The 23,483-nt window shown below is 40.7% G+C and overlaps 2 protein-coding genes across 2 annotated transcripts in view; both read right to left on the bottom strand.

Annotated features, from left to right (window-relative positions):
* Nucleotides 1-23,483, bottom strand: part of si:ch211-193k19.2 (uncharacterized protein LOC100034574 homolog) — a 1,126,861-nt gene that overhangs the window by 309,819 nt on the left and 793,559 nt on the right. The window lies entirely within an intron of this gene.
* gabbr2 (gamma-aminobutyric acid (GABA) B receptor, 2) overlaps nucleotides 1-23,483 on the bottom strand; it is a 187,199-nt gene that overhangs the window by 35,648 nt on the left and 128,068 nt on the right. The window contains exons 5-12 of the mRNA XM_034240732.1: nucleotides 18,850-18,915; nucleotides 18,477-18,665; nucleotides 17,760-18,002; nucleotides 11,464-11,524; nucleotides 5,701-5,781; nucleotides 2,680-2,830; nucleotides 2,274-2,406; nucleotides 1,164-1,271 (exon numbers count right to left, since the gene is read on the bottom strand). Of these exons, the coding sequence (XP_034096623.1) occupies nucleotides 1,164-1,271; nucleotides 2,274-2,406; nucleotides 2,680-2,830; nucleotides 5,701-5,781; nucleotides 11,464-11,524; nucleotides 17,760-18,002; nucleotides 18,477-18,665; nucleotides 18,850-18,915 (1,032 nt within the window). The remainder of the gene's footprint in view (nucleotides 1-1,163; nucleotides 1,272-2,273; nucleotides 2,407-2,679; nucleotides 2,831-5,700; nucleotides 5,782-11,463; nucleotides 11,525-17,759; nucleotides 18,003-18,476; nucleotides 18,666-18,849; nucleotides 18,916-23,483) is intronic.

Consider the following 23,483-nt stretch of genomic DNA (forward strand, 5'->3'; position numbering starts at 1 on the left):
GCTGATTTGTCTTTACTCTTTGTCTTTTAACCTGTCATCTAGATCATTTGTACCTCCATATATCCTTTGCCCTCTTTTCCAACTTACTCTTTTTACTTTTTATAGTGTTCAACCTACTTTCTTTGCCATTTGTGCCACATTGTTTGTCTTGTCCCTTGTTCTGCCCTGCCTCCCTCCGTCTGTCTCCCCACCCTCCCTTCTGCCATTACTTCCCCGCATCCCTCCACCCCTCTTTCCTCCCTTTCTTCCTGCTCTCTCTCTCTCTCTCTCTCTCTGGCAGGCCACCCACACTTCCTCCAACATGCAAGAGGGTTGGAGAGAGAGAGAGGAAGAGAGATGAATAGACAGGGAGAGCTAGATCTATAAATATAAAAAGGCCAAGCACTGTTACAACAATCAGTAAGCTCGACACCCGTTTATATATAGGCCAGTGAAACAGATTCTGTCAGATGTTTAAAAAGCCATTTGTATTTCTGAATCAATTTTTCTTTCACAGGGAAGATTCTAAAAGCAGGTGCCAGTGGCTGCCAGTCTTTCACAGCGTTTGTTAAAAGCACAAGTGTGAGTACAAGCACCCACACACCAGTGTTGGGCTTCCATAAGGCATGTGAAGCTTCCTAGATGAGACATGTCTACGTGTTATATGACCAAGTAATTATCCTTTCCAACAGATGAATAATCGAAGTATAAACGGTTCAGAAACAGATTTCATCAGTGTTCACATGTATGTACCAGTAGTAGCATTAAACGTAGACAGCTTGTTTGGGAAGTAGCCCATTTCTCATGAAAGTACTAATATTTATGCCGTGTAATTTAAACAGTCAAGTTTCATATCAAATCAAATCTTACGGCCCGTCCACACGGCGGCGTGCGTTGAAGCTTCCACGCTTCTCCTCATTCACTTTGAATGGGGTGACGTCATGCTTTGCCGAACTGCATTGTGGTTCCGTCAAAAGTTGAGAAAAGTGCCAGTACAAGCTCTAGCCAATCAAACCGCGTGCTTGTGTGTCCGGGGCGGGAGATTCATGTGATTGGTTGTTGGTCGAGTTTCAGACACGCCCACCGTCAAGCTTCAACGCACGCTGCCGTGTGGACGCTGCGTTACTGCTATAAATAACATTTCTCTCTGAGTTCATTATGTAATATTATACATAATTCATTACCTTCTTCTTCATCTTCACATTCTTGAAAATGGCGTGCACCCTCCACGTCTTGGCAAACATGGCGCCAAAAGCTGTCGTGTATCCGACGATGAGGATCCATGTGCGCACCTATAAGAACAGCAGAAACACACATAATTAAAGTGTTGATCAAGGCTTAAAACAAAATCTGATCTGACAGGTATTTGCATTTCTCTGAAGAAGTTAATTCAAAATAGCATTGTAAAGTGTTCTAAAAATAAGTAGCTGTCAGATTTATTTTTATTTTCCCGGTGTGGAGCTGTGAGAGAGCGTCCTGGACCAGCTGTCCCACTCCTGAGAGCATTTCATCTTAATGAGAAAGAAAAAGTAGACCTTTTACTGCTTTAGCACAAGGGACACTGCTGACGTGTTTTCAAAGCTCAGAATTGGAATAAAGTCTTTGAACTCCTAAAATAGCTACAGCATGTGTCTGTATACTGGGTGTGTTTGACTGCTGCATGTGTACCTGTTTGTTTGTATGTGTATTTGTGTGAGCCCCTTCTGCACCACACATACTTTAAACCCTTTACACATTTACACCTGGCTATCTTCACCTGTCATTCTCTAAATAAATAATAAAGCCGAGCAGGGACAATGCTCTGGGTAAAGAAGACAGAAAAAAACAATTACACCATCTATTCTCAGGGAGACCAGCACGTATTGATTGGTGGTGAATGGATCAACCTTTGTGGTCCTCTGCAGCGCGTCTGAAGTGACACGCTCTGTTTCGACTCTGCAGCAAAGCTTCAGCCAGGTGGTGGCAGCTGGAGACGTGCCCTGCCTAACATTACGCTGGTGTGCATGTTTGTGTTACTCTCTGTGTGTGTGGGGGAGTGGCATCTCAGTGGAAACCGCTTATCACTGTAATCAAAACTCTTTAATTAATCCAGCATCTACATAGTCACATAGTAATGCTACCTGGGGGAGACACTTAATGTGTCCCATATAGAGAGCGGGGGAGATTCAATCAGTTATCTCTTTGAGTTAGTCACATGTTATAATAGGATTCTCCACATTTCAGCTATTGTAATTACGGAGAGTCAACCCTAACTTCCTTATTTTATGTTTTAGTAAAGTGTTGGGCTAACTCACAGTGCAGAGGGTCTCAAATTCTTTGTCAGAGACGAAACCTCCATCCAGGCCAAACAGGAAGATGGAGGCGTAGGAGAGCATTCCTCCGAGGATGATCAGGTTGTTCATGTAGGGACTGGACATCTTGATTAGTCTGGAAGAGAAGATTATATCAGAATAGATTAAAATATAATTTATCTGTGGATGAGAGAATGATAATGTGCCTGCAGACAGTTTAAGGTTAATCATTATTTCACTTTATTACCATTAAATCTCTCCTCTTTCTCTTTACCTCATTTACCTTATCGCTGCACTGTACTTTTATCTATTTCACCCTCACAAGCTAGCCTTCATCCTACCCCTCCCTCCCTCCCTCCCTCCATCCTCCTCCTCACAAAGCCGTGCTGCATCAATGGCGAGTGCTCACCTGTGGTTGCGGTTCTTGATGTTGAAGAACAGGAAGGCCCCCGCCATGAGCATGCCCAGTATGGTGATGGTGGACAGGATGCTGTAGAGCGGAACGTTGATGTGGCGCCGCTGCAAACGCACAAACGTACGGTCCTTGGGAGGCTCCACGCCTAACAGGAAAGGAAGGGATTTAAAAAAGATTTTGTTAAAAGACAATCTTCAAAAAATGGGGTGTTCAATCTTTTTTCACCGAGGGCCACATACAGAAAAATATACGAAGGGCTGGTTCACTCATTAGAGGTGAGGTATATTGCCTCATAGGTTCAGTTGGAAGATAGAAAAATCAATCCAATGTAGGTAAATTATTCTTTACACTTGAAAATGCTGTTAGAAAAAAACTGCCTAAATCACCGCTCTCCATAGGGTTTCATTTATTTTGTTAGCAGCTCATTCCTTAAAACAGAAGCTTCAGATTGCTTATAATAAGAGGAAATATGAAGGGTATGTTTCAAGGTTGTTATGTACATTTGTTATTGGGCTTTTTTCTTATCAACTTAGATTTCTTAGAACAGGGGTGCCCACACTTTTTGGGCTGGTGAGCTACTTTTGAAATGACCAGCTCACCGAGGTCTACCAACCAAAAATAAAATCCCAAATTGCAAGGGTTGCTGAATAACACGTTTTATTTATACATGGGATAATAGGGCTGCAACAAACGACTAATTTGATAATCGATTAATCTATCGATTAATGAAACGACTAATCGACTATTCAGAATATTACTGTATGCCTTGCACAATTTCTCAAACGCTCTTATTTAGCCATCAACTTTTAGATTTAGCTTGAGGTTGTTTTAGGCATGTGGAAACTAACAATGAAGACAATAAAGATGAATACTTGATTCAAAAATACATATATTATTAAATTAACAAATTGTGAACAAAACTAACATTGCTTTTTATTTAAATTAAATAAATAATATTTCACATCAAAAGAAACAACAATGTTTTAACAAATCGTATTAAATAATCTGATGACAGAACTGTGAACAGAATAGCTGAAACTTTAACAAAATAAAGAGTAACTCAGTTTCCTCTAACCATTAACCCATGTTTGTATCATTGAGTTAACTGCGTGTGTTGCTGCTAGCATAAATAACACCTGACGTGGAAATGTTACTCGTGGATGGGGGGGCTGCAGAGCTGCTAGAAAGACAGTCGAACCCGGTGCATTCCTCCGTCTGGATGTGGTGCACTTTTGCTAAATGTTTAGACACATTGCTCGTGTTACCGCCCTCACATGCTGAACTCTCTTGGCAAGGAGCATTGTCCACCTCAAGACGGGTAACCACACCTTGGAGCGCTTCTCTCCGCCATCTCCTCCGTGTGTTGCTGCTTGTAGCAGCCGCGTGTGTGTAAACTGCCCCGCCCCCTCGCACACAGACGGGGGAGAGAGATCTCGTCTCGATTGGAAAGATCGAAAATACACCGACATTTGTTTGTCTTTTTGCATGTTAGAAACGAGTTGGCGACACTAAGACTGCGAGATAATGTTTGTGTAGCAATAATACATGACCTTTCTCAACTCGCTACTCGGAGGGAAGTCGCTGTCACATGCCTTGTGAACACTCCGATAATGCCTCTCCACGTTACCTTTCTTTGGCAGAGCGACGCTTGCTTTACAAATAAGGCAAATAACCTTTGAATGTGACATCACAAACAAATATTCTTCCTCCCATTCTGGGTGGAAGTGGTTTGTCTTTAGCTTCTTGCTCGGTCCCGCACTCATTTTGTTGTTTGTCTCTTTAATTTAATTTGAGTTTTCCCGGCACTTGACTGATTTTGTATCGCTTTGCATTCTTGGTTAACAGACTGGAAAGCGATAGGTCGCTTTTTCTGTCAATCAAGTAAACTCCTGAATTAAGTGGCAGGGAGGCCAAGGGAGGAGGGATCAAACCCTGTTTTGTCTATTTTAACGGAACAGGATTTTTTTTTTTTATGAATGACTCGCGATCTACCAGCATTGCCCCCGCGGTCGACGTACTGGGCACCTCTGTCTTAGAACATGTTTTCAACTTTAATTGACTGAATTTATTTTTGAAAAGTGGGTTTATTAACACATGAATACTGTGTGATATATTTGAACATATATATTTAAGAAGTACAATATAAGACAAGCAGATGTTTATTTTATTTAAGTCATTGTACATTTTTTATTTGCTGAGGGCCGATTCAAAATGGTCCGCGGGCTGCATTTTGGACACCCCTGGTCTAAATCATCTCAAATGTTTTATGGTATATCATCATGTCTACAATTCCAGAGTATTAGTACAACAGTGGTTTTCTAGATATTTTTCCATTTAGGTTACTCCCTTCATACAAAATTGTTTCTCTTCAACCACAAAAAAGTATCAATGGAGCAGACCTCCAGCTATTTGAGACCAATTTCCTGGCCCTCGGTTTCCCCCAGTTGAGTGCATGTATCTCAATGCACCACAGTCAAGTTATTGCGGTTAGACACTGCACTTTCTTATCTTTTGCTCTATTTTTCTCCCACCAGTGTGCCAATCGATCGCACTGGCATCATCTTACACAGCTCCACTTACTGTGGTCAGGGAAGTGGAAACAAGCGTCTCAGATGTTACTGTCCTAGAGTTTCTTTATGTGGACGAGAAGATGGAGAAGTAGGAGAGTGGTGAGGGGAGGGGGGGCAATAGCCAGGGGGATCGAACAAATTATAAAGTATGTCAACACAAGCGGGATGGCTGAAAAATGGACGAGTAAATAATTTAGCTGGCGGATGAAAGTTGAGAGCAAAGGAGAGACTGAGTGGTGGTCGTGTCGGAGTGTGTCTGAGTGTGTTTGCTGGAGGGAGCAGGTGAAGGACAGATGAGAGCTGAGGTGGTAAGTGATGGGCCTTTAACATATATATAAACACACATTAGATGCATCAGGACAGTTTTCTTCTTCAGTGAGTTTTCCGTCCCTGAGTCACACACAAAAGCGTAAACACACTCAGACACATTCAGCCTTCTTCATACCTTGGAACCTTATAGAGTTGTTGATGAGGTCAAGCACATCAGCAATGGCGTTGTATTCTCCCACCTTCACCTCCCTGCCCTCTGTAACAAAAACACACACACATTAGAATAAATACGTGTTTTTAAACCACGCAAACTCCTTCTCTTTTATGCTTTTGACTGGTATTATGCATTCAAAGCCATTACAACTGCCTTTGAAGTCATCTATTTTAAGCCATCAGAGGCAGAGTAGGGTGGGTTATGATTTGCCATAGTAACAGAGTGTGTGTTTCTGGAGAACATGTATTTGGAACATGGTTATTGATATTTGATATATTGAAATATATATTTGAGATGTTTCCCTTATTACCACATGAGTTATGAAATGTTCCAGGTGGCCTGTTTAATATTGTAACGATAATGCTAAAACATTGTTCACTTATACAAAGTGCAGTTCATAAAATGGCTATAAATGAACAAGTGAATCTTATTCAAACTCATATTGGACACACAGTAAAGCATGGACACTTTAAGCAGAACAGTCAGGCACGGTCTTCAAATAAAGCTTCAAATATCAGGCAGATATTCCAAAACCCATTAGTAATATAACAAATTATTCCTAACATAGAATTTTAATGCACTCAGCTAGATTATTTTTTTTTGTAGCTTGAAGATAAAGCTTATTATGGAAGGGAAATGGTATTCCTGTTTTTTTACAGCCTTAATAATCAGTTTATTTTACCTCAAGGACATCTTAAGGGCAATAAAGACTTGAAATCATAGAAAAACAAGCTAACAGATAAAGACATTGGAAAAAATCTATTGAGCAAGGGTAAACTGGAATTGCACACTATGAGAAAAATGTCCAACTCGTATAGAAGGAAACAATGCATACATGCAATCAGAAGTCTGTATTGATATTGCAATATATATTGACTTTAGCGTGTTTTAGATACAGTCGTGGGATTTTACTCTGCAGTACTTCGCATCCTGCAAACCTCACTGTCTCTGTGGAGATCAGATGAAACACAAATATTTCAGGATTTTCCTCTAAGAAACAATGATAAGTCCCTCAGGTGGAATATTGAAGGAAGCTTGACCTTGCCAGACAAGCCTGGGCCTTCACTCTCCTGCCCTCATAAAGATTATTCACAGAGAAGAAGAGGATGGGAAGGGGGACAGAATATTCCTTTTTTGTAACCTCTACAAACAACTAGCAATTTATTCTGGAGTTCACGCACAAATCTATCTCTGCTCCTCTGTGTTATCACTGTTACAGGTCCATTGAACTCCTCAGCAGCATTGTCCTTGACGAGGAAAATGACAGATAACATCAGCTATTGCAGCATCACAGGGCACCGCGTCCCCCTCTCCGTGAAACACTTCATTTGTTCTCAATTCTTGCATCAAAGCATCAGCAAATGTTGGACAGATCTGTAGATTTAATGTGCATACACAATCAGGTGTTTTAAACTTCTCAGTGCTGAACGAGGATCAATAATCATGTTTCCCTTGACCACGTCCTTTGTTAGGACCTAAACAGCAGAAGGGATTGTATTTCAGCACTCCTCCTTTGAGATGCTAAAATACTGTTCTGGCACTCTATCCCCACAGGGACTATCGATGGCTGCCGGCCTGTTAAACTCAACCTTTAGCTCTGCCCTTGCGAAGACATTTCATGACTTTTAGACACATTCAATATCTGTAAAGTAACTGGAACTGCATATGGGACAATTTATAATTTCCTAACATGGCATTCTCATGACTAAAGGATTTAAGAATAAGGTTAGCTGCATTCTATGTTTTTATTTTACTGCCAAATGGATACACTACGTATTCTTGTTGAAGTGTTGTTTGTCAAAATGTACAATGAACGATTTTAGAAAACATGTTTTTCTGAATATATATTTTTGTGAACCGTGTTTAAAGATCTACATCTTCTATTGGAACAAAATGGCTTGGGGCTGAATGCCACACTCAGGAAGGGAAAGTATTATCTGCTGCAGTCCTTGGATTCTGTTTTTTTTAGGAGATTTCTTTACAATAAAGTAATACTGTACTGTATATAATTAGCCTCTCCCATTATTCTTGTTATTTTAAATTACTTCATTGCAAGATAACAGACAAAACCTTTCCAGGAAAACATAAAAAGAAAAACGAAAGAATGACAAAACACAGTCTGTTGAAAAGGAATACCTAGCACTATAAAAAACGACTCTTTCTGTTTCTAGTAATGTATAATAAAGGTTTGATTCCACTGGATTTGAATGAAAGGGATTTAATAGCTGGTCATGGTGGAGCACATTTTTACTTTTTAAAGATGATGATGAAGAAGATTTACAGCATTAAAATGAATTGAATTGTTTACGTGGTAGGTACATGGTAGGTTTTTAAGTCTTATCCTGCAAAGTAAGTGCACCCGGAGCGAATTACAATAAATCACTCTGGAAAGGAGGGGGGTAAAAGTATACAGTAGCGTAAAAATGTAACAACTCAGTTATATAGCAGAATTTAAGAACACAGCACTGGAGTGAATTGATTTAGCTTTTGCCTTGATAGGTTGTTTTTTGATGCATCTGCTATTTAATAACTGTCTGGAGCGGAGACACATGCTGGTTTAAAAGCTCATATGTCAAGGTTGTGATTCCCAGACCTCATTCATAGTATAACTCTCTAATGCTGAAAGCCAGATATGTTTTATCATTACATTCTGACCCGTCTGTGTTTGTAAATGTGATTGAATTCATTTATTTCCTCTATGCGGCTCACATTAGCTTGTCTTTGATCAAGTTCAAATGATTTTGTTTCATGTCAGATCTGTGAAATTCTAACATGGAAATAACTTGCTGCTTCATTTAAAAGCATTGGTGGTGCAGTTCAATGATATTCTTGGGAGCTATTTAAATTGAAAAGCTGTGAGAAGACTATCGCCTGCAGGGAAACTGACAGCAGAGAGGATGTTGCTATTTGAACTTCCTACAGTAATGAGTAAAAAAAGCAGTATATTAATACTTACTTGAGGGGTGTTGTAGATAGTAAATCCTATCATTTATCTCTAAAGATCCAAACAAATCCTAACCTTTTACGTACACATATCTCAACCTCACCTTATTGACAAATATACAATTGAAATTCTCCCCTTTTACAGAACGACAAATGCCACGTTTCCTTATCGACGCGCCTTTTAAGTGCGTTGATTTAAAATCTGTACTCAGTGGGACTGCGGCTGAGATCAAGGCCTCTGGTAGCGAGTTATCTCTCATCGCCATGAGAGACAGGGGGAATAAAGAGCCATGGAGGCCCTGACTAAGAACGCCTGACAGGGTGAAATGGAGGATCAGAGGCTGAGGACAGATGATAGGGTCATGTTGAGGATCACTGCCTTTTGAAATATTCTAGCTTGGGCTGTCCCTGCTCTCCTCTCCATCCAGCTCAGGCTCTGTGTGTGTCAAAAGGTTGACAAATTCCCCATACCTGACAAGTGAGGAAGAAGTGATGAAGTGAAAGTTAAGAAGGGGTGGAGCTTGATAGTGAGCGATAGCTGTCACAAGGGGGAGGATTTCGTTGGGGAAAGCGTTGGTGATGGAGTGAAGAGAGGGACCGGGAGCAGAGAAAGAGAAACTAAAGATTGAAAGACTTGAGTGTGTCTAATAAATTAGTAAATGAAAGTGTGGCTATGATTCAGGCTGGGAATTTGCCTAATCTTTTCTTAAAAATCTCTTCAAATCAAGCCCTAACACACATTTTAATCATGGTAACATTTCCTCCTTGCTTATCCAAAGCGGCCAGATCCTAATTTAGACTAAACTCTCCCTGTGTCTTTCTCTCACACAAGCACACTCCTCCTGCTGTTTTGTTTCATTACTACAGGTGACCTACAGGTAAACAAAGCAGGGTCATGCTCCTGTGTCAGTCGGACTCAATGTATTTCAAATGGCAGCTCAATCCATCTCTCTGCAGCTGTGTCTCAGTTCAATAGCACATGAGCAGGTTTTCCATCTCAAGCGTGTATCACAATTCTAATATTTCACAAAATCACAAAGAAAACTTTGGATGATTGATTTTTTGAGCTGCTATTGATGTATATTCTTGTCCAAGTATGCATTTCAAAATGGAAGAGAAGTGCTACTCACAGCTGTGGAAAAAAAAGAATTTAATAGTAGTTGTGCTTGAGGGGATGACTTTAAAAAATAAAAAGTTGAGCAGTCTTTGGAAGACTGTTTTTTTATGAAGTTTAATTGATTCTGTTCTTCCACTAACAGTTTAATTAATGTCAGTTTGTTGTTGCAAGGCACTGATAACTTGTTTATTTACTGCAAAAACAGGATGATTAATGGTATAAATGTGCAGTGTGTACAATTGCTAACTCATATGGAAGTAGGACACAGTGTCTGTCTCACTCACCACCCACTACCCTGATGGTTCAATTCTGTTTGTGTAACTTCTCGTCTTCCCTATACTATGCAACAATACAAACTCCTACTTTCGCACTGCCGAATTATTCATACATTTTATTCATTATGTCTTATGTTGAACACACAATATTTAAATGACTGTAAATATGTGGTTTCCTTTTTAGTCTCACCCAATGAGCCTGGGCTGTAACCAACCACACACACACACACACACACACACACACACACACACACACACACACACACACACACACACACACACACACACACACACACACACACACACACACACACACACACACACACACACACACACACACACACACACACACACACACACACACACACACACACACACACACACACACACACACACACACACACACACACACACACACACACACACACACACACACACACACACACACACACACACACACACACACACACAGTGTGATATATGCAGCCAGAGGGATGGAGTCCCTCTGCAGTGGAGGAGATAAGATGGGTAGTCAGAAAGTAGCGTACGGCTTCATGCAGTGGCTACATACAGTCGGGGGAGCCTGGGAGCTGGGAATCCCCTGCATAAAGATTCAATCTCTGTTTTTTTTTTCCCACTTAGCAACGCATGCTGGCTCAAAACCAACCTCAGGGTGATGCTGTGAGGACAGAGAGTACTGAGGCATGTTTTTATTTACAAACCTTCACAGTCCACACAGATATATCCCGTCACCACAGAGGAGATCAAGCACAGTGAAGCGCCATGGGCCTTGCACTTTTAGATTCACCCAACATGCACCCATACAGAGAACACATGCAACTCCATAGAGAAGATATGCAACTCCATGGAGATGCTTGTGGATGTTGTCCTCACTAAGACTACAGTCTAAAATGTTTTATGTTTACTGACAAACAACCCTTGCAGTCATGCAAAATAACCCTCTCCAGAAAAACAACTAATGAGATAAATGTGAGTACAAGGCTTCCCACTTCAAATCATTTAGCCTCCCTTGCCCCGTGTAAACTGTATGATTTTGCTGCAAGCTTTTCATACACCCTATTGGTCAGGATCCAGTGTATCAACCGTGGCAGCTTTTTGGTTTCAGAAAAAGTGTCTTTCCTACAAGCTGGGATAATCCTACAAAATGTCTTAAACAATTAACGGTTTTATTGAAAAGAAAAAAATTCAAAAGATTCAAACTAACTGTAGCACTTATCTTACTCCAGTGTGGAGTCACATCAAGAGCAAGTGGGAACATCTGGAGGTGTGACAGATATCAATATGAGAAAATACACAGGAGTTCTAAAATGACTGTGTAACCTGAAGAAAAAAATCGAGACAGGTTCATTTGAGGAGTGTCAGACATACCTTGAAACTGGTTGAATTTGATTGTGCCCATTCTCTCTCCGTTCCGAAACATGACTTGGCCCTAAAAAGGAAACAATATATAAATTATATATACCTTCAATAAAACATAGAACACTGTAAACACATACAGTTGCAAGAAAAAGTATGTGAACCCTTTGGATTCTCCACACATAGCGTTGTGTGTTCCTTCCAAACAACTCAACTTTGGTTTCATCTGTCCATAGAATATTTTGCCAGTAGTGCTGTGGAACATCCAGGTGCTCTTTTGCAAACTTCAAACGTGCAGCAATGTTTTTTCTGGACAGCAGTGGCTTCCTCCGTGGTGTCCTCCCATGAACTCCATTCTTGTTCAGTGTTTTACGTATCGTAGATTCGTCAACAGAGATGTTAGCATGTGCCAGAGATTTCTTTAAGTCTAGCTGACACTCTAGGATTCTTCTTCACCTCATTGAGCATTCTGCGCTGTGCTCTTGCAGTCATCTTTACAGGACGGCCACTCCTAGGGAGAGTAGCAACAGTGCTGAACTTTCTCCATTTATAGACAATGTGTCTTACCGTGGACTGATGAACATCAAGGCTTTTAGAGATACTTTTGTAACCCTTTCCAGCTTTATGCAAGTCAACAATTCTTAATCGTAGGTCTTCTGAGAGCTCTTTTGTGCGAGGCATGGTTCACATCTGGCAATGCTTCTTAAGAATAGCAAATTCAAAACTGGTGTGTATTTTTGATAGGTTAGGGCAGCTTTAACCAACACCTCCAATCTCGTCTCATTGATTGGACTCCAGGTTGGCTGACTCCTGACTCCAATTAGCTCTTGAAGAAGTCTTTAGCCTAGGGGTTCACATACTTTTCCCACCCTGCACTGTGAATGTTTACATGGTGTGTTCAATAAAAACATGAAAACATATAATTGTTTGTGTGGTATTAGTTTAAGCAGACTGTATTTGTCTATTGTTGTGACTTAGATGAAGATCAGAACACATTTTATGACCAACTTATGCAAAAATCCAGGTAATTCCAAAGGGTTCACATACTTTTTCTTGCAACTGTATAGTGAACACATTTTAAGTTAGAAAAACATTCTATCATGCTGAAGAAGATGAAGCGTGAGATTAGTTGTAATAAATGTATGCCCAGTGAATTCATGATGCTAGAGTGTTAGCAGGCGAAGAGCAGTCCTGGCTCCCACACAAACAGCATGTCATTTGATTGGAAGTGGGCAAATTTACCTGTTTATATAGAGGTAAACAAAATCATCTTCGGGCCCATTCATTTGCTAAAATCTTTGGAACAACATCAGGTCAGCAAGGCTGCCTTCACCGTGTTTGCTCACATAGAAAAAGGTAGGAATCTTGGCAGTGCAGTGAAATTAGCTACATAGATCTTATTCTCCATTTTGATTTCTCAATATTCATTGCTGGCCATAAAAGCATTTGCCGGTCAAACAACAGCCCTAAAACAATACCAATTCAAGTCTTTGATTTAAACTCCGCCAAGAGAAGCAATCCCAAGCCAGACGGCGCCTGGCGAACACAGACAAGGTAGACAAAAGCAATTCAACTTTGTGGCAATATCGAAAGACATATTCAAATCAATTTGGCTTCAGTCCCCTTATCTATCCCATGTCTGCTCAGTCTTTCTCTCCTTTGTCATATTTTCTCCTTCCCTCTGTCTCTGTATCTCTCTGCCTCCCTATTCATCTACCAAGACTGCTCAATTAATTCAGCCCACCATCTGCTTACAGGGCTCCTTAATTACACATTTAACTGGGTTTACATATTACTGCCTGCCTAACAAAACAGGTGAGAGCAGAGAGGAAGACAGGCAGGCAGCCAGGCGACAGATAGACAGTAAGGCACACAGATAACAGTTAGATAGGAAGACAGATGGACAGATAGATAGGTAGACATTTAGATAGGTTGAAATATAGATAGGTAGACGGATAAGATAGACAGAGAGCGACAGAGAGGGAAAGCATTTGCATTGGCTGATTAAAAGACAGCTGAGGGGGGAATATGTGGAAGGAAACTGGAGAGCCAATTTGAAGTAGCAGCTTTGAAGTAGCAGAGCACGATCCCACCCCTCCGTTTGAATCCCAGTCTTTGTGTGGCGTCTTTGATGTTATGTCAGAGTGTGCGCGTGCAAGCGTGTTAATGTGTACGCACTTAATAGGTTGTCACATTTTGCTCATGTAAGTGCATGTGTCCCTGATGATGTATGTGTGTGCTACTCCTGAGACCCAGGTTCTCTTGTTGCCTTTACCCTGGTGATGGACCACGATACTCTGCTCACAGCGTAACCCACCGTGCCAGTCTTAGACACATACTGCTTTTTCCCTCAGCAAGCTATGCAGTCGTGTCTGTATAGGACAGTAATTGTTAATGACTGTGGTGTTTAAACGGGTTCAGACAATGTGGGTTTTAAAATAGAGGAACTTGACTTGAACCCGTAATGACTGTAAATGTATGTAGGTTTCAAGAGTAGCTGCACTATCATGCTTTTCTGTGCAATAACATTGCCACTGTAATTGCCTTTCACATCAGCTAAAGTGAAGCTATTTTAAACAGCACCCAATTTGTTCTCTCGGGTCCAGACAAGGTTTAGAGAATATGCAAAGTATATCAAACATATGCAGAGGCACTGCCTTTGACATTGTTAATTGGAAATAAATGTCTGTGATACAAAGACTAAATTAACCTTTGACCAATATTCAGAGAACCTACTGTAAGGCCTCTTTTCACAAGGTATTATGCTCCTCTGCAGCTAAGGCAACCTCACTGGAGTCTATTGACCCAGACACTATAGTTCGTTGTCTGGTATTCAACTGAGGTTCAGACCTGAATCACAATGCTGGCTGATGGAGCAATCGTTCAGTCTAACACTGTCTGTGTGTGTGTGAATGTGTGTTTCTGAGGTGAGACTGTGGAGGTGGCCAGGTATCACTCTGTCTGTGGAAGATGGAGTGCTGTCAGTGACAGCTGTGCTGGAGTCAAATGAGATGTCAGTCTGTGGGCTGCAGGTGTGACATCCTGCGGGCTTTAAGGGTTTAAAGTGGGAACACAGTTGAAGTGAATGTACCTGTGATGCACACATAAACACAGATAAACAGATAAACACACATCTCAGTCTGAGATTGTGCTACCATTACCAAGACAGACATCGATACATACTTGATGGCCACTGACCTTAGATTTCTTTTACAGCAAAAACAAACATATACCCACACAGTTGTCACCTCAAATCACAACGTGCTGTCTTCCCATGCAGCCCTCCCTGGTGAATTCTAGCATGCATCATCCTGTGCTACGAGCAGCCATCTGCACTCTCTTTGCCCTGAAAGTCTCTCTCAGCTAACGTCAGCCTTCTTCTCTGCGGCCCTCACAGCAGCCAGATCAATAATGTGGAGCCCTCCGTGATCACTCTCCTGCTGCTGCAGCTGCCTCTTGGCACAGATACAGCAGCAGGACTGAGATCAGCGTAGAATGGACACGGTTCGGTCCCCTGAGACCGTGTGTTTACACAGAAAACACACGGCGTGAAATCGTGACATCGGGAAAGACACAAGGTTCAAGTCAGGGTAAAATCCCGTATGATCAAGCACACATGCACTGATAACATTTAAACCAAGGGTAACAAGCCGGAATATTCCATTTGACTGGTGCTTGCACATGGCTGCATTTTGAATGGAAACCCAGTAAAATTGCAATTCACGAATAAATCTTGCAAGTTGTGCAGTAGCCGCTTTTGAAATCTGAATACAAAAAGAGCATAAAGATGTAAGCAGTGTGGAAGGGAAATTGCCTTCCTATGTCTTTGTTCGTTGTGCGTGGGTGGAGATGTCTATGTAAGTGTGAGCTACATAAAGGGAACACTTTTGATCTGATTTCAGTTAATCCCTCAAAAGAACAGCTATAATAGTCCACAGATTGTCAATGTTTTGTTGCAAAAACGCTTCTAACTATTTTGCAATGCAGCTATCTTTAAACAATTTAATTGTCAACCAGATGCACACTATTCTTGTTCAGATTTCTTTCATCCCAAAATGTCATCATAAAGAGAATCAGCATAATAAGAGCGTGCAGATTTACATCATATCCATTTCCCATTACTTTTATATTTGTGGGTAAAACTTAACAATCATATAGCGTTATAAAAACAGCAGAATCACTCAATTCTAAAAATCTACTATTTGTAGGTTGTCATGTAGGTTATCATCTAATCATTCACACCCTAGCATCCCCAAGTGGTCATTGTTGTTAATTTGTCAGAGCTATTAACAACACAGAACATAGTGCAGTTATTTCCAAGCAATCTCTTGTAGCTTCCTATGAACAAGAAGATCAATCTACTTATATATCATTAGCAACACAGCTCTGCTAGCAGCCTGGCTGTGAGAATCCACCATAAGAATCCCAAAGCACCAGAAACCCTGATCTTAATGCTATGATAAAGGCAGAGTAAAACACCCAATGGCATTAGATAGATAGGAAGGTCTTGTAACTTACTGATCTATACTAGAAAGAATGATTTTTAAAACTTTGTCACATAGGGGTTAGGGTTAGGTAGAGTTTCTAAGCTTATTCCACTACCTTGGGATAGCTACTGTAAGCCATTTTGTTTAGTTTTGTCCAAGCAAAGTGCTCTGGTAAGCAGTGATGCTATGTATGGTTAATGTACGGTCTGAGGCTCTGAGACAGACAGAATTGCGTAGTGAAAGCAAGGCTAACAGGGAAGCAATCTAAACATAGATGGTGTCACTATTCTATATCTATTACACAGTGCAAACACCACTTACCTCGTAATGACTGTCTATTGCTTCTACGTGCAATGTAAGGCAATGTACAAACACCTCACTTAACTACTTACTTTTTTATAAAATGTTCTATTACTCCGCTGCGTTCAGACAGGATCCTAAGAACTGTTACAGGATGTGCATTTTTTTGTTGTTATGTAACTTTTTATTTTTTATTATAGATTTGTTTTTATTATATCATAACTTAGTACTTTTTTTCCTGATATTCTTAAAAGGACTTTTCTTTATAACGAACGCTTTACCTTTTGATTTGAGTGTTTTTTGAGGCACATACTTCTCTATTTCTTCTTAAAAACCTGAATGCAGGGTTATTATAGTACTTTGGTCAATACAGTCAATATTGACAGGGAGAGAAGGAGTTTGCTAGCCTGTTCAAACAACCGAACCTGACCTATCCAGACTTCATAATCTTTGTGGGTGCCTTGAGAGAAACGTGAGTGAAATGCTATGACCATCAATATTCCTACACTGCTTTGCTTCCCCGAGTCTCTGAGGAAAGACTCAATGTCAGCTTGCTCCTGATCAGCAACCCCGAGTGGGTCTGTGCTGAGAGAGGTGAGAGTAGAGGGGGGGGGGGGCAATGCTGACCCTGAGGATCTGGTGTGCTGCAACACGTATACAGTTCCCCTGGGACATTAGCCCCATAGGACCTCACAATAACACCGGCATGCACTGATTTTCACCAAGGCCTTTTTCCTCTTCCTATTTCCCTCTCTCGTTCTAAAGTAATGCATTGGAATCTGTATTTCTATCCTTATTAACTATATCCATTTCTCTCTTGCCTTCCAACTTAGCGTTAGTCTATGATTCGTCCAAATACTTTTTTTCTGAATATTTATTGAACACTATTTTCCAGAACAGTCAATCTTTTTCTCATTTCTACTTACTTGAATTTTTCAGGTTTTTTTGGTAAACACAGTAATGAATATTATATCACAATATAAGGAATGTACTGCTTTACTGCATGCCAGGAGATATCCTCTAACAGCTCAATAGGAAGTCAGAGTGAGCGCACCCACACACACGCTCACACCCTCACACAGCTTGTACTGTAGCTAGCATAGCCACGAGGATCAATCATGAAAGCATTGGAGTGAGTCGGCAGCACCAAATGACACCACTTTAGGCTTCTTACTAAGACAAGGAAGGCTAAGTAACCTTCTCTGCAAACACACTTCCACCATTACAGATCAGTAATTATTGTCCTTATGTGTTCTTCTGACATTTGCCTACTCCATACTGTTTTATAATAGAAAACATAATAGCGTATTTGCATACACAGACTCTTTCCCCCAAAGTTTTTTGACTGCTTGGTTTTAAACAATGTTTGTATCTGCATATGTATATGTGATTGTTCGTCTACCTCGTTGTATGTCACAAACAACACAAAATCCTTGTGTTCCAAATGTCCACGAGTCGGACAATGCCATATTTCTTAATGTTCATTTATTTAGTTTCATGTCAATCTGATGCATAACCTACCGTGACACCAAAGAAGTTGGTCTCGTTCATGACGTCCAGCACCATTTTCCCCACTTCACGATCATCCACAGTGAAGTTGTGGAAGGTGTTCTGCCGCTGTTTTACCCGGAGCAGTTCCATCACTCGAGTTAACGTTTTAGCGATGACCCAGATCCCATCGTAGGCAAAGCCGTGGAACTTGCTGGACTCCACACCTTTCTGCTGAAGCTCCCGGCTGTACTCCCTCTCATACTCCTTCGGGGTCTGACCGAGAGGCAAGAAAAGAGACAAGATTAAAAAGAGAAAGTGTGAATCTCCAAACTTCTTGAATATTTTCTTTTTCCTTAGAATAATTCATCTCACATTTTTCAAATGTACTTTTTTTATTGTAACTTTTCTGTAAAGTAGAAGAGATTATTTCAAAGCAATTTCAGATGCAAAGTTGATGAAAATGCAGTTTTAGCTCTGGTCTCACAAAATAAACAAAAATTAATTGAATTGACTTTCTACAAAACCAAAACATTTTCCAATTTCACTTTATTAACCTCAGGCTGCTTATTGTACACTGTACATTCATTCTGGCAACCACCCAGCTTTTCTGAAATAACCTCAAAATCAAGGTTTGTTGTGGTGAGATATTCGCCTGATAAAATGTTTTACACTAAATGTGTCTCTATACAGATTGAATAATGTGTCATTACAACAACATTCTGCTGAATAACATCAGGTAGCACTCACTCTGCCTGAGATGCCCTTTATCTGGCGAGCGCTGAGCGGCTCAAAGTCCACACTGATGTATCCCTCCATGGCTGTGAGCAGCTTCTTGGTGGTGCAGTTGGTGCTGTTGGCCTGCTCCCACCAGTTGCCCTGGTACCAGCCGGGGATAATCCACTGGTATTTACTGCCAAACATGTTGAGGTTATACGCCTGGCAAGGGGTAGGAAAAAAATGGGGTTGAGACAATGTAATGTTAGCTGCTGGCTGTGTAAAACTACGGATAACTGAGAGTTTAGGTCTAGTGCAACGCTTGAAGAATACTGAACTCATGGGTTTAGCAATAAGCATAAAACATAGCATAGCATCACTATCACTTATAAGGCTGAAGACTTACGCAGCAGAAGACTTTGGAGGCCAGATTCTCGTCAAACTGGCCAATGATGATTCTCACATCGTTGTCCTGGGGAAAAAAAGAATAAAACATCATGATTAATTATAAACACACATGCTCACAAAACGTTACATTAAATATGAGTTACCGCAACAGGGCAAGCTGTTTTATGTGATCAGTGTCACCATACAGTATTTTTGTGATAGGTTGTTTTGATAAGTTTCCTTGTTTGTGATGCCTTTTTTCAGCACTCTGGGACATCACTCTTTACAAATGGAAATATAATCAGTTGTGAGCGTTTGTGTACTGTATTTTCTTCCCTAAGTCTATCTCATCAATAGCTACACAGTCTGGGTGGCTGAGAGGCTAAAGCAATATCAAGTCACAAAGTATCAATCCATAACAACAAAGACATTAGTGTCAGCGGGCAGAACTGCCTTCAATGCCAACCGGGCTCAAGAGCACACTTTTACATAGAGATCGAGAGCACAAGGCCCAGTGAGTGACTCTGTAAATAATTCAGAGTGCAGCATGGTGGGAAAAAAGATCAGGCTCCGGGGTCAACGGTCTGTTATTTAGTGTGCACACGCTTATGTATAAAACTTTAGAAACACAAGCACAGGCCTGCAGACACACATAATGCAGACACACATGGATAACACACACACTACTTTATTGCCCCAAATCAAATCCAATACCACTGACAGAGTTTTGATGTCTGGTCAACATGGCTGGAGGTAGTGTGTGATGCATGGGGAAAAGTCGAACATAGGGCCCTTAACTAACCCTGACAGTCCAGACAATAAATGGAGAAGGTCACTGAGCAATATGAAGGAAATCTAAAGGGCTGAAGCTGTCAATGTATTTGATTAATTATGTTTTTTCTTCACCAACAGTTGTTTCTAGGGAAGCATACGTAATATTAAGTGTGTTTTCTATGTTGTGTCTTTTAAGTGCTACATGCAGTGTTTTTAAATGTTTGGTTCTGTCTTTTATTGATTAGGAAACTGCTTACCTAACAACACTGAAACTGTAAGAGCAGGGGCCTTTTACATTTAAATTACATAGGCAGTTTTAGAAAATACAAAACAAGTGACAAACACACAAGCTCTAATGTCAGTGAACCTACTAGTTTCCTGCCTTTATTCTTGATAATGACAAACTGTTATGAATACAGTCCATGAAGTCCTCTTCCCCCAGGCAGCCTTACCACATGTCATGTATCCATAGATCAGAGTAAGCAATCACTGTCACCTTAGCTCCAATTACTCAAGGCAATTAGACATCAAGGAGCTACTGTACCGCACAGCCAATACATTTCATATAGTGGATAGATGTATGAACACATTAGATAGATTCAAATGAATTGGAAAGTTGATAGATACATGGATAACATCTTGCCTATCTATCCACTATATGCATTATGAAAATATGTTGTAAATTGACTTTGTCATGACAAAGAAAAAGGATATACTGTGTGTCCCTCCTATCCGTCTTTATATTTAGTTGCTAATGTAATATCTGTCCTGACATTTTACATAAGCTCTAAGATTATTTCCATCACAAAATCATCTGTATATGTTCTGTAAATATTAAAGAGGTTGAGAGTTTTCAGAAAGCCGAGCAGCTCAATCAAAAGCTTCTTTGATGGTTTCTCATCACAGCCATGCTGGGAAATGTAAGTGGCCTTTTGTATGAAACGCTTATTGTTGTTCCCCTGGAGGACAGGTAACAACTCTGAACTTTTCTGGGGTGCACTCTTGCGTTATTTCATTTATTTTATCACTATTTTGTGTGTGTGTGTGTGTGTGTGTGTGTGTGTGTGTGTGTGTGTGTGTGTGTGTGTGTGTGTCAGTGTACAAGTGTGTGTGTGCCAGTTGTTACTCAATGTCCTTCCCTGAAGGAAAGGCACTTAACCCAAATTACTCTAGCTATGGCCAAGGACCACAGCCTCAGTATAAATTATGGCCTGTCTGACTGTGTCGTTGCAGGCAAGGGCATGAGTGAGTTTGTCCATTATAGACAGACCGGGTCACTACAGAACCCCAAACTACCCTCATTGTTTGAGCTTTTGTATAACTATGAAAATAATTGTTATCGAGGGTAGTGTTATGGGCAGCCTTGACAGCTTCTTAACCAAGACAGGGGTGTTTGAAACTTCATCAAAGTGATTTATACGTGCTAACGGTTTGAGCATTAATGTTCCTTATAAGCCCAATCAGGCACTGTTAAGGCTTATTAGGCACACACACACACACACACACACACACACACACACACACACACACACACACACACACACACACACACACACACACACACACACACACACACACACACACACACACACACACACACACACACACACACACACACACACACACACACACACTGTATTATTGATGGCCTTTTTTATGAGCTTGTGGGAGACATGATTTGTAGACTTATCAACGTGTTGCCTCTACCCACAATCCCCATCCCCCTGTGTGTTTCTGATGATTACTGTGCAGTAAGTGTGCAGATGTGATCAAGTGCATGATCTTGTGTGTGTGTGTGTGTGTGTGTGTGTGAGTGTGTGTGGCCGCTTGCCATTTATGTAATGACTAGGTGAGCATTGAATGTTCTACATAATATTATGATCACTAATATTGCATTATTATTTGACATGTAATTATCCGGCCTTCTGAATAAAACTCGGTGTGCTCCGAGTCCACAGTGCGCGACTCTTGCTGGAACTTGGTGCTATTTGAGGATTTGGACAAGCAGAGGTGCTTTATCAGTTGGAAAGGAGCAGCAGATTACAGGAACCGCAGCCGCTGATGATATTATCAATAGCAAACCATATGAAATGGACAAACCTATAATGATAATATCAGTGCAAACCATTTGTCTTGAGCCAATCCTCTGTGTTTTCAAACCAACAAAACAATGTAGAATCATTTGTTATCAAAGGAATGTTTTGGGTAAAACTGGGATTCTAGTATTCTACCATATAAGCACAGCCAAAGTATGGCAGCTATAGCACAGGCTTTAGGGCTTGTAGCACACATACATTCACAACCCAAGAGAAACACTGAAATCTACTTATCAACACATGAAATAGAAGGTTATACAGTACATGTTTGGATGGCCCGTTGTCATTCAAAAGTAGCTGCATCAGTAAGGCAGAAATGTTTAAAAATAAATGGACGTCATATCTGAATGGCAAGAGTTCTGAATGCATGATACATAATTAAACCATAATAAATAATTAAGTGTTTTGGACCTAATTTAGATTTCAGGCCATTTTATCTCATGCAAGCGACCTGAATTGTCTTTCAGTCACAACAACTTTAAAAATCACTGGTCTATAACATTTCAGCTTATTTTATGTTTCATTTGAAGATGTTAAGCATGATTATACGTAAGTGATTGTTGGAGTTTGTGTGTGAGAGTGTGGTGTGTTTGTAAGCCTGCCTTTGTTTAGGGATGTGTTTTGTTAGTCAGTGCAGTAACAAGGAACTCGGGACAGAGAACAAGAGATGAGGTTAAATAAAGGCAGGAAGCGACAGTGAGATGTAGAAGGCTGCTTCAGCGCCAGGCCTGTCTGCTTTTTGAATATTCCAGCTGGATCGCAGATGTAAGTGCTCTATTTGTGGATCCCACAGTGACGCCATGGCCCCCTTATTCCCCACACAGTCGCAGATACACAATGACACATAACAGTGCACTACAAAAAAAAAAACCTTTCACAATAAAATCTGTGTCACCCTATACCTCGTCATATTACGTGGTTGTCGGGGGGACGGCAAACTGCTGTTTCGAGATGAGCGGAAACAGACCATTAGGGTGTCCGAGGACCCCCCCCCCGCCCCCCCCCCCCATCAAAACGCTCTGAAAAGATTTCGAGGCGACACCGTGTTTTGCATATTTAGAGTTGATCAAGGAAGGATGGTGTCAGCTTACAATATCAGCCCTCAACTTGGAGGGTTACATATATATTTAAGAAAATACAGCTTATCTTTATGTTCCTTCTCTATCCCTCTGTCTCATCATGACATTTGTTCAACCTGCTCCATGACACATACAGTACGTCATATCTTCCACTCATATATCAGACCTTTTCTTTATTCTTTCTGCTCTTATAACATCTGACAGTTTCTATTTTACTGGTTGAGCTCACCAGGCACATGGTCATGTGTTTGTTTTACTTCCACTGACAATGTTTATACTGTAAACTTATGTGGCACTGACTCACTGTGCTTATACAACAGGGGCCAGAAGCATCTCTGGTTGCCTTTAGAGATATTTTGGATACATTTGCCATCACACTTGACTGCATTTACATCTGAATTTCATGCATTTTTGCTTCATTAACTCAATCCTGATCAACCATGCGTGTTAAACCCAGAAGTAAATGGTGTAAAGATTCACAAGTCAACATCTCAATATTGGCCCAATGATGGTGTTATATATCTTTCATTTTCTTTAAATTTTACAGAAGAGAAGAGGAAAAAGAGATGGAGAGGGAGGGAAACATTTTGAGATATTCAGCTTAAGAGGCCAATAAACCATCCATTGGTCAGAACAGATTCATTAGAGCTCACGCTACCCAACGCTACTCAAATACAAATACCAAAATAATTGGATCAAATTGA

This window comes from Gymnodraco acuticeps, unplaced genomic scaffold (assembly GCF_902827175.1).
Source record: "Gymnodraco acuticeps unplaced genomic scaffold, fGymAcu1.1, whole genome shotgun sequence".
Classification (NCBI taxonomy): domain Eukaryota; kingdom Metazoa; phylum Chordata; class Actinopteri; order Perciformes; family Bathydraconidae; genus Gymnodraco; species Gymnodraco acuticeps.